The sequence below is a fragment of the Hippichthys cyanospilos genome, chromosome 6 (assembly GCF_059441005.1).
Source record: "Hippichthys cyanospilos isolate Australia breed blue-spotted pipefish chromosome 6, RoL_Hcya_1.0, whole genome shotgun sequence".
NCBI lineage: Eukaryota > Metazoa > Chordata > Actinopteri > Syngnathiformes > Syngnathidae > Hippichthys > Hippichthys cyanospilos.
In genome coordinates, this window is record NC_142374.1 from 11581240 (window position 1) to 11594212 (window position 12973).

At 37.5% G+C, this 12973-nt stretch overlaps 1 protein-coding gene across 4 annotated transcripts in view; it reads left to right on the forward strand.

Moving 5' to 3' along the window:
* The window catches only part of il34 (interleukin 34), a 46066-nt gene extending 33274 nt beyond the window's left edge, over positions 1-12792 (forward strand). For 3 of the 4 annotated variants that reach the window (XM_088417821.1, XM_088417822.1, XM_088417823.1), the window contains exons 7-8: positions 2783-2963; positions 8269-12792. In XM_088417821.1, the coding sequence (XP_088273947.1) occupies positions 2783-2963; positions 8269-8327 (240 nt within the window). In that variant the 3' untranslated portion in view covers positions 8328-12792. The remainder of the gene's footprint in view (positions 1-2782; positions 2964-8268) is intronic. The other variant, XM_088417824.1, reaches the window with a different exon arrangement.
* Positions 12793-12973: the final 181 nt, after the last annotated feature.

A 12973-nucleotide genomic window follows, 5' to 3' on the forward strand; every position in this document is an offset into this window, starting at 1 on the left:
TTAACACGTAATTGAGTTTGCCTCGGAACGCAAGGCTCCAGAGCCATTTAGAAGCACAAGGATGTCACATCGATTCTATTTATGATTATTCGGAATGAAAAGAGGAATGGGCCCGTAGGGTAAATGGGTAGGACAGTCATTATCATGAGATAAAATTGTGACTTTCTTATAATTTGATTAGGATTGGAGTTTATTAAAGGCGAGGTTGTCAAGCGCTAACTGGGGAAATTTGTTCTTGGTAGTAGGACTGAGATAGTCTTCTATCAAGCCAATAGCAACAAAACAAATTGAAACAATTATCGCCAAAAGTCCAAATAATTAAGGCCTGAGACCCACAAGGATAGTTTGTTAAATCTTCAGAGATGTTTTAATTTGTTACAGACCCTGCGCATGATGATGAAAAATTAGACACTTTTGATTGTAGTGTGTGTTGTGATTTGATAGTCTCAACAAGGACACCATGGAGACATAAACATTTATGTGATAATTGTCCCACAATGATGTTCTTGGCGTAGTATTCAAAATGCGGAAAATCAAAAAGATTCTTCCTTAAGTCAATTCACACAAGTGGCTAGCTCTGCAACGGATAATTTATTAAGTGCAATGTCGTAGTTTCTCCTTTGCATTCAGAATCGCTATTTAACTAAGCAAAAAAAGTACTGTAATTCCCCAAGTATATGACACACCTGTGTATGGGACATACCCTTATTTTTGGGAACAAAGTCTGGTATTTTCTATTTTATCCTGTATGAGATGCACCACCACTTTGGCAACAATGTAAAAGCTATAGTAAAACAGAATACATTTTCTCTTCCTAAACTCGTTACATTTTCTTGTGTGCAAATCAGTAAATTAATGCGGTCAGTAAACGCAGCGCCAGTGTAACATGCCCTCAAAGCAGTTGTTTATCCTTCTCCTCTCTATACAGCTCAAGTTCGTTTTGAGGTTTCGCCGTACATATCCGAAGTTGTGCAGCATCCTTGTTCAATCAAGTTCATGATTGTGTGTAGATGCCAAAAGATCACAATTAATAAACAAATGGTCAAATGGAATACCTTTCAGTGTTCTCTAACCAGTGCACACAGGGTCCATACGTTGCCACTTAATTCAATCAGACCTCATAACTTCTGTTTTTGTAATATTCCTGTGTGTGAACAAGGATGGATTTGGACGATGGTTCAGTCTCCTTACTTCTTTTATTGAAAATAATGCAATTACAACTTCAGCGAACATGAGCTGTTGTTAGCTGCGACAAGCACTTGCTGCTAACAGCCAACTGACGTCCGCTCTCTAGCTCGTACCGTTACAGTAATTATTTTAAGTAAGAATACGGCCGATATAAAAATGCACATCTGTGTGTCAAAACTCGGTTTATGTGGCTGACAGCTCAGTTTTATTCGAATGGTGTCGAAAAAAAAATCTAATTTTTAACATTCCGTTCATAGGATGCGCCAATATGGCCACTCATTCCTTGGGGAAAAAAGTGTGTTTTATGTAGAATACGGCCGATATAAAAATGCACATCTGTGTGTCAAAACTCGACTTATGTGGCTGACAGCTCAGTTTTATTCGAATGGTGTCGGAAAAAAAAAAATCTAATTTTTCACTTTCCGTTTTTAGGATGCGCCAATTTGGCCACTAATTTTTTGGGGAAAAAAGTGTGTTTTATGTATGGGGAATTGCGGTAGTCGAATGCACAATTATTTGATTGAATTGTCAGTGGGGTATTTGAATACTAAAATATTCTCTATATAGTATAATCTTTTTAATGTTTAACAAATCCATTGTTACAGGTCCCTAGAATTAACCTGCTAAAATTGCTCCTCAAAATGTTAGTTGCTCCTTTATTATCATTACAATCCTATAATAAAACCTTGTAATATTTGGTAATCTCATTAATTTGTAAACTTGATGAGTTTTTGTTGGGTTTAACGTGGGCTCGATACCCCAGAAATGACCCAAGGAGAGGTGTAAATAATAACTCAGGAGTCAGAGGTTTAGTTTTACCACCGCAGTGGGGAGAGCTGGAAGGAGAGCGTGACCGTGTCAGCCTCGTTGCAGTCTTTCTCCACGAGCTCTCCGGCTGCAGTCTTTTATTGAAAAGTTGTTGCTGAGTCGTGGTGGGTCTCATGATTCAGTCTGTGGCATCACATGGCTATTGTACAAATGGCAGGTTCCACTCGCCCTTTGAACATTGTCGACAACTCACACATCCCATTGTCTATGCATAGACAATAGGGAGCCGGCGCAGCTCTTGGAGCAGCTGGAGCACATGAAATAATGCCGCTTCATCAGTGCAACAGCCAGTTTATAATTAACTTATCTTACAGTTTTAAATGATTAAAGTGACCCAAAAACTGATATTAATGAAGTCCAGATTTAACTCAAATCTGTGCAGTTTGACATATTTAAAAGGTAATTTCTCAATGAGTTTGTCAGATCTGGATGCTGGTTTTGTGCTCTCTTTGTAACCGCTCACCTCAATTTGCAACTGTTCATTGGGTTGGCACAAGCATTACATTTACTCGGATAACATTTTCATCTAATCTGATCCAATAAAAATTATGGTGCTGACTGAATGTTGCAAATCACTTGGTTGCTCACGACTTACCTCCTTGTGTGTGTTTTTTTAATGTAATTTGGAATATGTTTATTCATCGAATGTTTGGTTGACTAAGGTAAAGATTTTTATTTTGTGTGTCATCATGCAAGATTACAATATAGCTCTTTTTATATGATATTCAGGGCCACAAAGTACTAAAAATTGTGTGATTGTGGACAGGTGTTCCAGCAGGATCTTCCAGATGCAATCCAAGACATTTGGGATTGTTTAACAGAAGAGTCAGACAGAGTGCCAGAGTCCAGCTGGAGGTTTGCTTCTCCAAAATCCCTTTTGGACAATTTCTGTCACACCATGCATTTCCTCTTCAGTGAATGCTTTGCCACCACAGAAACACAGGACCGTGAGTATAAGACAACCAAGCCCATCAATGACAACTTAGAATTGAATGTCAGTTTTGCTTCACCTTATTTGTAAGCATGCCAAAACTGGTCTTTTAAGAGTAGTTTTCAATACGTGTCCTCTGCATGTGAAATATGTAACTGAAAAATATGCCTCATAACTCACACAGACATTTCTGATTTCAAATCGTGTTTATTCCTGAAGTCACGCGAGACCTCGCTTCAGTGAGCTGTGTGAATTATGCTAAAGTAGAGGTCACCGATCTCATTTGCAATGAACTATATGGAGCAACACTTGATTCAGGTCCTTGGAATTCATCAACTTGCTAAAGTTGCTCCGAAAATCACGCCATTGATTAGTGAAGCTGTGTGATGATCATCGTGATTTGAGTGATAAATTCTGTCCTGGTTGATCAGCTCGATACGGCTCAATTATAGATTGACGTCAACAACAGTAAACGATAAAAAAACAGACCACTAAGAAAAGTCAGCTGCGGGCGTCTTCATGTGAAGAGACTTACCTCCCAGGCACATGATTATAAACCGCTCAATAAACCATGAGTAGTTTGATTGTATTTTAGTTATTATGACACAGAGGTTAATAGAGGTGTGCCAAAAATCAATTCACATTAGAATCAATACTCTCAGAATGAATATAAAATGTCCCAAAATCGATTTCATAAGGGAAGAAATAAAACCTTATCAGCTTCCTGTTGGCTTCCTTGTAACTACATCAAACGCTCTCTACCAAAGAAGAGACAATAAACATGGCATGGTGTCCTCCATGTTCTCTGGTTTTCTCTTCCCCACACACCTGATACAAATGATTATCTTATTAGCAAGCTCTGCAGGGAAATGGAAAATTATCCTAAACATTTGAATCAGGTGTGTTTGAAAGAAAGGGTTCAAAATCATGCAGGCTACCGGTCCTCGAGGACTGGAGATCGAGACCTATGAGTTAGATTGAGTTAACTTAACACAAACAATCTGTATAAATCAGTCCAATAAACCTAGAAATATTTTAATAGCATGTCCTGAACGGCATGACATAACCATTGGAGGGGCTGGGGGGGGGGGGGGGGGGGGGGGGGGGGGGGTCGCATGGTTATGGTTGCAAGGCGGTCTTCAAAGCATGCACACTGCACATACACAGTTATCCTCCAAAAAGAGATACAGCTGTGTGAACGTGGGCCATTGTGTCAAGCAGCGAGTCCTACTTGCGCAATGTCCTGATTCCTAATGAAAATGAGGTATGACGCCAGGCTTGGCCGCGCGACTCAGCTAGTTCCACCCCACCCTGGTGCACAGCAATGCAAACTCCCCGGTACACACAATTCTACCATGCGCGAAACCTAGCAAATTACCAAAAGAAAGAAAACTCCACCCAGGTGCACATTTAGATTGCACACTGCACCAGACCTGTACCTACCTGAGCACAAAAAAAGGGCCCTGAATGAATATTTGGAAGCCATTGCTATTAGTAGCTGTTCAATTCGATCAAACTAACTAATTTGATCTCATGCTATGTAGTGTATAATACCCCAAACAAAAATAAGCACTTCCTAAAGGGAAACAAATAGTTGATAGGATGCAGCTGTTCTAGTATATTCACAACATTGGGTGGGGGGGCTTGCGGGCACTGAATAACTACAGCTTTTAAGCTGTAACACATCATAACACATCATGACAATGTACTATTGATCTTTATAGTCCAGAAATTGAACTGGTAAAAACATTTACAACACCAATTGAAGACACAGTTGAAACTAATGACTTAGAACTGAATTGACGTGTAAACTTTATGTACAGTATAGGATTTTTGTACTAGGTGTCATATAATGTAATTTGATGAACCCAACATTTTTACTCTTCACAGTCAAGATAGAAACTATACAGTGTGACCCTTCTTTTTTTTTAGCTGTGCTGGCAACACAGTGTTCAACACACAAACATGTTGTTGTAACAATACAATGACTGTTCATTGTGAAATAAGACTTTTTGGAATGGTTTTAATAGTCTTAAATTTTCCTCTTATTAGAATTTAATGGTGCTTCTGTGCAAATTTAGTCTAACACACTAAAACTTAATGAACTCTGAAATGTGCTCTTTATCAGTGTTGGGCAAGCCACTTCAAAACTGTAATGCATTATTTATTACTTATTACTGACATTTCAAAGTAACGAGATACATTACAATATTACTGTATTTGAAATGTAATGCATTACACTACTATTGCATTACTTTTATATTCCTCTCACCACCGTAACTGGAAATAATGGATTTGCCATTCTAAATGGAGCTCATTACGCTCATTACACATCCAGTGAAAGTTTAGCTTAAGCCTAAAAACAGTATAAATCATTTCATATGTATTGTATTGTAAACCTTTAAAGACAAGACACAAAATTTTCTTTTTCTTTTCTTTTTAAAATTATCTTTTTGTTGTTGTTGTATTTTAATCCTTTTGTTACTTAGCTTCACAACATGGTGATGCATTGTTTATGCTGTAGGCAAAAATAGTGCATTTCACAATTTCAATGTTAATATTCAAATTCAAGTTCAGTCGGCAAGGGTGAGGGACAAGTATTTCTCAAAAATAAAGATGGTTTCTGTGGGGCTACTGTTAGCAGCTAGCCAACATCATTGTTATCGTGTCAAACGTTGCATTTAACATGAGTTTTGTATGCTTCATCTTGATACATATTGACCAGGACTATTTATAGACTATTATTAAAAGCAATTGTACAGTGAAAATCAGCGTTAGCTTACCTTGTCATTTAAAGGCAAAACGGCGTCAATACACCGCTCTCACTAACATGCATTCCTCCTATCAAATCATTCCCCGTTGGGAACCCAGTATTCATTATAATAAGTCTGGAATTATTTTCTACTATTATTTATTATTTACTTATTTACTACTAATATTTATGGAATTTTTTACTACTATGCTAATGTCTGGCTGTGTGCTCCAAACACATTTTGGCCACGTTTAGCATTTCTACAGGAAAATGTTGTCGCTAATAAATGAAATGTTGCCGTTTACTTGGCTGACTGGGTGCAAAAGCTCTTCTCCTCAGCTCCGGAACCAAAACCAAACTAAAAAACATGGATAAGGTTGGCCTGTGGTTTTTCTTGTACAGGCGATACGGGGGAGGTGTAGAGGAGGTATGAATTACTCCTATTCACATAAGCTCACTTCAAGCCGTTTTCATCTCCTCAAGCGGCGGTGGGAGAGCGCAGAATAAGCAAGGAATGCTTAGAAATGCATCAATGAAAAGAAAAGAACACTTTGGGTGCCTTTAGAGTGAAAAATCAACATTGGAACAAAACTCCTTTTAATGTTATGGCCCCTTTAGAAATGTATCTTTAAATTTGTTAAGGTAATTCTGCGGACCTGTAATTCAAAACAAAGCACATTTGAATTTTTACAACCAATGATTAGATAAGCAATGCAAGGAAGCTATGTAAAGAACTGATCTTGCTGTCACCGAATTACTGTACATCCAAACGAAAGTCAGTTTAATCATGAAGTACATTCTGCAGGATAAATTAAGCAACCATATGTTAAATATGATACCCATTCAACTACTAAGACAAGCACACATGACAAGTGTGAATGTCCTCATGACTTCATTAAATGTGCTATGTGCAAACCGGAAAAAAGTCCCTTTTTTGCTGCAATATATTTTCTGTTGACCCCTTTTCATTGGAAATAGGAAACAGACGAGTGAAGATCCACAAATTAATGACACAGATTGAACTGCAATGGGAGGAAACAAATGCTATTTTATGAATTATATATTTTTTTAATTACTTGGTCAAATAATACACAGGTTTTTTTTCTGTCAAAAATCAACATTGGCCTAAAAGTAAGCCTATGTCACTTGGGCCCTTGACAGCAGCTTGTGTGTTAAGCACTGTCAAAACCGTCAAAGCACAATGTCAACGTATTCTTCTGGAGAACTTTATTCATTGGGATCCGGTAATGGCACACAATCAAATAACCTAATTTGTTGTTTAGCATTTTGGCCTGAGTGTGATTAAAATTTGAAAAAAAAAGAAAAAAGGGAGGAAGGAAAATGTACCACTTGATAAACACCTTGATGATTTGAACTTGAAATTCTTAGTTGTGGGTTAGTCTGAGGTCCCCTGCAAAATGGGAGCGTGAGTTGTTTGGCTCGTCTCTCCGGAATTCATAACTTGAGTTAACCAATTACTTTGAGAGTGCTAAACTATAAGCTACCGCCTCTTATTGGCTCGACTATGATGTCAGTCAAATGGCCTTGACTCTTCCAGTAAATGAACCACTAATGGATGCCACTTACTTTTTGAAAAAAAGTGCAAACCAATAAAGTGGTTACTGGAACAGTGGCATTTCAAACAATTGCTAAAATCATATCTTTTTTATAGTCCAGTATCCACGCAACATTGACACATTTGACAGGGCCTTCTTTGCCAAAACGTTTTATGCTGTTCTGGAGAGGATTTGTTCAGATTATTGTTGACTTGCTAAAAGCAAACCAAACCAGCACACTCCATGAATGTGAGGTTTTGAAATGTGCATAGTGGGCATATATCATCCAAAAAACATGTTTTCTTTCTCAATAGAGAAGGTTTTTGGGAATATCTGGATTGTGTGATTACAAAATGATAAACATCGCAATATGCTAATCAGACATCCATGAGGAAAAATCAAAGCATTTGATTGTTTTTTGTTGATTTTTTTTATTTTAACTGTTATAATGAAAACAGATGCTTGTCCTTCAGGGATTGCTGAAAGACGACACTGGTCGACCTTCTATTTGAACTTTTTTTTTTTTTGAAGTCGCAGTCATATAACCTGTAGTCACTAATATATTGTATGTGCAATGTTTTGTTTTATCAATTTATCTGACCTCGGGAGGCAAGTCTCCTCGCATTGATTTCTAATGGCTCATTTAACATTGGACATTCCGTGCAACATTTGTCATTGCGCTTGACTTGGGCCATATTGTAATGAGCAGCCATACATACATTGGGTGTGCATATGTGCCTATGCTAATGTTGCAATACATGATCACGCATTTTGTTTTCGCCATAATTTGGTACTCCGAAGTATGAAGGCTTCTCATGATGGGGGGTGGGGGGGATCGATTTTGTGAGACTTTTAGAGGCATATTTTTCCTAATAATCTTGGTCATTGCCAAACTTTACAACTTCGGAAATTAAACTCCTGAGATTCCACATGTAAACAATCACAAATGCTTTTTACTGTATATCCATCTGTTGGGTAAAAGATTGAATATCAAATGTTCTTTTATTTTTCAGAATTGGAGTCCTCACATTGTAAGAAAAACAGGAAGAAAGCCTCAAAGGCAAGTAGATGAGAGGAGGCCAGTGGGGTGAGGACACCCCTCATCATACTAAATAGGTATTATTCCCCTTGACCTTGAGGGATCTTGAAGGACAATCAACTTCCACATTAGCTTTTTCCAAAGCCTGCTGGATATCATTTGGCCACAATATCTTCTCAGAAAAGAGATTTGTTCATGGTCACTTGTATGTAACTAATGCATGAGCCATATATGTCCTAAATTATTTGCTAAAATGGAGTCCTTTTGAAATGGAGTACATGACTCTCAACCTGCCCAGGAAAGGGTTAACTCCAACTCTGGAGGACAAGGCTTCCCTAGCCATGAAAAATCCACCTTGTGCTCTTGTGTATTCGCCTGCCTGGTTCACGTGAAATGACTCTATAACAATGCGCTTCACATAGGATTTATGATAATACCTGCCGTCTGACTTTGTACCACAACCAGGCAGGTGTACTCGCTTCGCAAACGCCACTTTGGTGATTGCATATCTATGAACGGCATCTCTAAAAGACGACTCCTCCTTTTTTCTCCCTATGTTCCGCTGCTAATAAAAGCATAATTGGCTACCTTATGCTTTTATTATCTATTTTGCAGCATGTGTTAACCATGCACAGTATTTTGTTCTGAACATTTGCCATGAACGGAGACTTGGGCACTGATGGGGAAAAAAAGTGTCGTAAATCTGGCCCGACTTTCATCTTTTACAATGCACTTGCTTTGCATTAGAGGCTTGTCAGACATGGTTTTGAAAAAATGTGTAAAAATGGTAAAGTGAGTGAAATTTTTCATGGATTACCTTTGCCAGTGGTCTATCCCCCTCCCCCTCGTAATCCAGACCATACAACTGTAGTATTTTGGGGAGACCTTCTTTGCAATATTGAATGAGCTGGAAGATTATCAGACAGTGTATTCCAAAAACAGCATATGGCTTTGCATTTTTTTAACTTATGGAATAAAAACAAAATTATGCTTTTTTTAAAAAAAAAATCCTTGTTTTCTGTTTAATTCATTTCAACAAAAGCAACAACAACAAAAAAAAGATTGACTTCTAACATCCGTGCTCTAGTTTTTTTTTTATGCATCTGGACTTTGCACATTTTGCTTTACATGTATTTTCCCATCCAGACTTCTAACACGCCCAGCACACGTAATTTGAGAATGAATACAGAAACACCATTGAGGCGTGATTCATTGACGGTTAGAAGGCAATTCTAAAAGTTAGAGGTTTGTGAGACTGGCCATTGAAAATGTCGAAAAAGGATTCAAGTGAAGTTGTGGTGCTCAGAGGGACAAGCATACATTGTTTGTCAGTAATAACAGCTTTCAATCATTCAAATGCCCTTTTTTTTTTATTTTGCTCCCCTGTTTGTTTTAAAGCAGGCTGGAGATAACTATTTGTCGAGACAACATGTGCACAGCCGGGTGGGGGCGGGGATGTGAAAGCCTTATTGACAGCTCGTCTTGTTCAGACCAAATAGGGGTCTAGTCTCGTTGGTCAAAGGCTAAACACACTAAGTTCTCTTTTGACTGACGTTTCATGTCCCATTGAAGCAATTTAATCAGTAATCGCATGAAATGCATGATTAAACAACAGGTTTAAAGAATATGAAAAATGATGATTTATAATGGGAATCAGTGCCACCAAAAGTGCAAAAACATAACGTTATCAGATAGCTAAATCTTCTAGCTCCCACCTGCAACAAGTTTAGAAATTACAGCTTGGGGCAAATTTGTACTTTGACATGTTATAAGATCCTTGCTGAAATTTTAGCTCATTGTGTTTTTTTTGTTTGTTTGTTTGTTTTTTTTCCAATGCTTTATCTTTGGGTTTTTTTCACATTTCAAATTTGTCCCAATTTTCGAATAATGAAAAAAAGTCCTCCAATCAATCACTATGGACTGGAAAATTGTGAGACTTATTCAGATTCGACACAGTCTCACCTAGACAATGGTCCACATTGCTGAGGACATAAATGGAAAGAAAAACGGCTGGCAACAAGGCCCTTTCTGGCAAGCATGGCTGTGCGCATGTTTTTCAGGAAATAATTATCCTTTGTTTTAAGCTTGCTTTAATACATCCGGCAGAACAAAACAGAATGCAGGTTTTATTGATTAACCATATAAGTGGGCCACTTCTGCTGCACTTAGCTTTCCAAAATAGTCATCATACAGATGGTGTATGTTATTACGCCATCCAAACTTCGAGTACAATATAGCTAGCAAGTCCAGATTCGACAAGGAACACCCACATGTTAGGGTAGCTCCACCCGAGTATCTGGTGCAGATGTGACAGACCTCCGTAAGTCAAAGGGAGAACCAGCGTTGCCAGTAAAAGTGGACAACTGTGTGTCGCTTCCCTCATTCACAAATGGGAGAATGTAACCCATAATCACAAAAAACAGGTGGTGTGTGTCTGGGTACATCCATGGCCATTTATAATCATTTAGGTGGTGCAAGTGACCAACTGAGCAACTTTGTTCAAACGATACGCAAAATTCTTAAGACGTGCTCCAAAAAGTACATGCTTGAAAAGATGATGTCCACTGGAAGGAAAAGTGTGCGTGCGAGACAGAGAAATTGACAGGCCCGACGATCAATGAAGGAGTGAGTTATTCTCAAGACATTTTTTTTCTTATAGCTTTACAACGTTTTACCTGGAACAACTTCAATTCTTCTCACTTTACACGTGTGTTCTCCCGAAATAAATTTATTTTTCATAAAATTACTACTTTATCGTGTAGTACTTGGTAACTATTCTGGTAAATACCTTTTTCATGGAACTTTATGGCATAATTCTCATGACTTCCGGGCTTGATTCTTGTGATGCTAATTTATCATTATAAATACCACTGTAGGTAAGAAGCTATGACATACTTGAACAATGACTTCATTACCAATGCTGTTCATTTAAGTTGACTGTGGTACAGTGTAGTAGAATTTTCATTGAGTGTGATGAGCTAAAAAAATTAAGCACTTGTGTACTGTACAGGTATAATCTGTATAATAATAAATTATGGCATATTACACGTTTAGAAAATTTGCATTTTGTTAGATACGTTTCTGTACTCAAGGGCAGCAAAAATCTAATACCAGTGCAAATTGTCTTTTAAATGTTTTTTTGTTAATGTAAATCTTAAGTGGCGTAAATAAAGGCCAAATAATTTAAAATTGACATAATTAGGTTCACATTGTAAATCCTTAATGGGGCTAAACCAGGGTAAGCAAGCTAGAATCGAAAGATAACCAACACAAATATTTATCTCAGGTTTACTTTGAACATTTGCAACAAATTTCACAGCAGTGGAAAAAAAACAACACGGCACATATTAGACATACTTTAATCCTGACTTGCTGGTTTAGACTGTTTTTTTTGTATGCCATTCTATTATTAGTTTCATAGAAATGTGTTAATGAATTATGAAACCATTCTCTGTGATATATTGTTTTAAAAAAAAAAAAAGCCCAAGTTTTTCAAATAGCTGGAAGACAGTGAAAAGGCACTGGAAATGCAATGTGGTACAATATTACACAAGTGTGTGTGTTTCAGCTTCAGGTTATTTTATCATTTGTGTAAAAGGAACACACTTGTTGTTTGCAAAGGCTTTTTGAAAGTATTTTTATATCCTGTTTGTATTCCAAGCCTATCTACATAATTATTGTATGTTCAAGCTTTAAAACATGAAATGTGTCAGAAATGTTTCAGGACTGTGTTCACAAAACCCAAAAACAAATTGTCCACTTCAGGGCGGGCCCGGGAATCAAGAAGGACATCTACAGTACAAAACGTGTTTGCTGAGTTCAGTGCGTGAGAAAAGTTGAATTCGAGGGTATGACCATGAACTTCTCCTTCTTTCATGCACCTGCTCACAACGCCCTAAGCATCCAAAAGAGAATTTGCGGTGCTCAAGTAACCTCTATACTCAGTGCACATGTTTCATCTTCTCCAAGCACCAGAGTCTTTAGAGGGACCTTTTTTGAAAATGAGGATGGCATCATGGTGGCCGTGATGAAAGCTACAGAAAATTTTGGTGGATTCCTTCCAGGAGTGCATGACAGCATGGCACAAAAGAGGGATTACGTTGAAGGGGAGAACTTGTAGTTTGCAATTCAAATATATTTTGTAAAACCAGTCCGAGAACATTTCCGACATATGCGTCAGTCATGACATCATTATGGGGTTGTGGTCATTGGTCATATTTTGGATCTGAAATCTACACAGTGATGTTTTGCTCCCTTCTCCCTTCCCTTTTATCAAATGTAATGAATGATACATAACATGAGCATTTTCGAAAGTGTATCAAAATGCACTTTCAAGAGGTGCTATTTGCCACCTCTCATAACATCAGACAACAGAAATACGACTACAACAACATTTGTTTATTGTTTTTTTTTTCTTGTTTTAAACAGAAGACTTATACACAGGATGCTGAATTTATTTATTTTTGGATATGTATAATGCTACTTTATTTGACAGCTCTTTTATGAAAGTGTAATTAAATTGCTATTTTTTATCAAATAAAGCTGTTTCCATTGCTATGAAGTGATTTCATTGTTTCATTAATATTTCAGAATGTTTTGGAAAAAAATGCTTATTTGGCTTGTGAATCCTGTAGTCAAAAGTATTGTCTTTATTTTAATGGTTCTTCAGCTAAGAAATA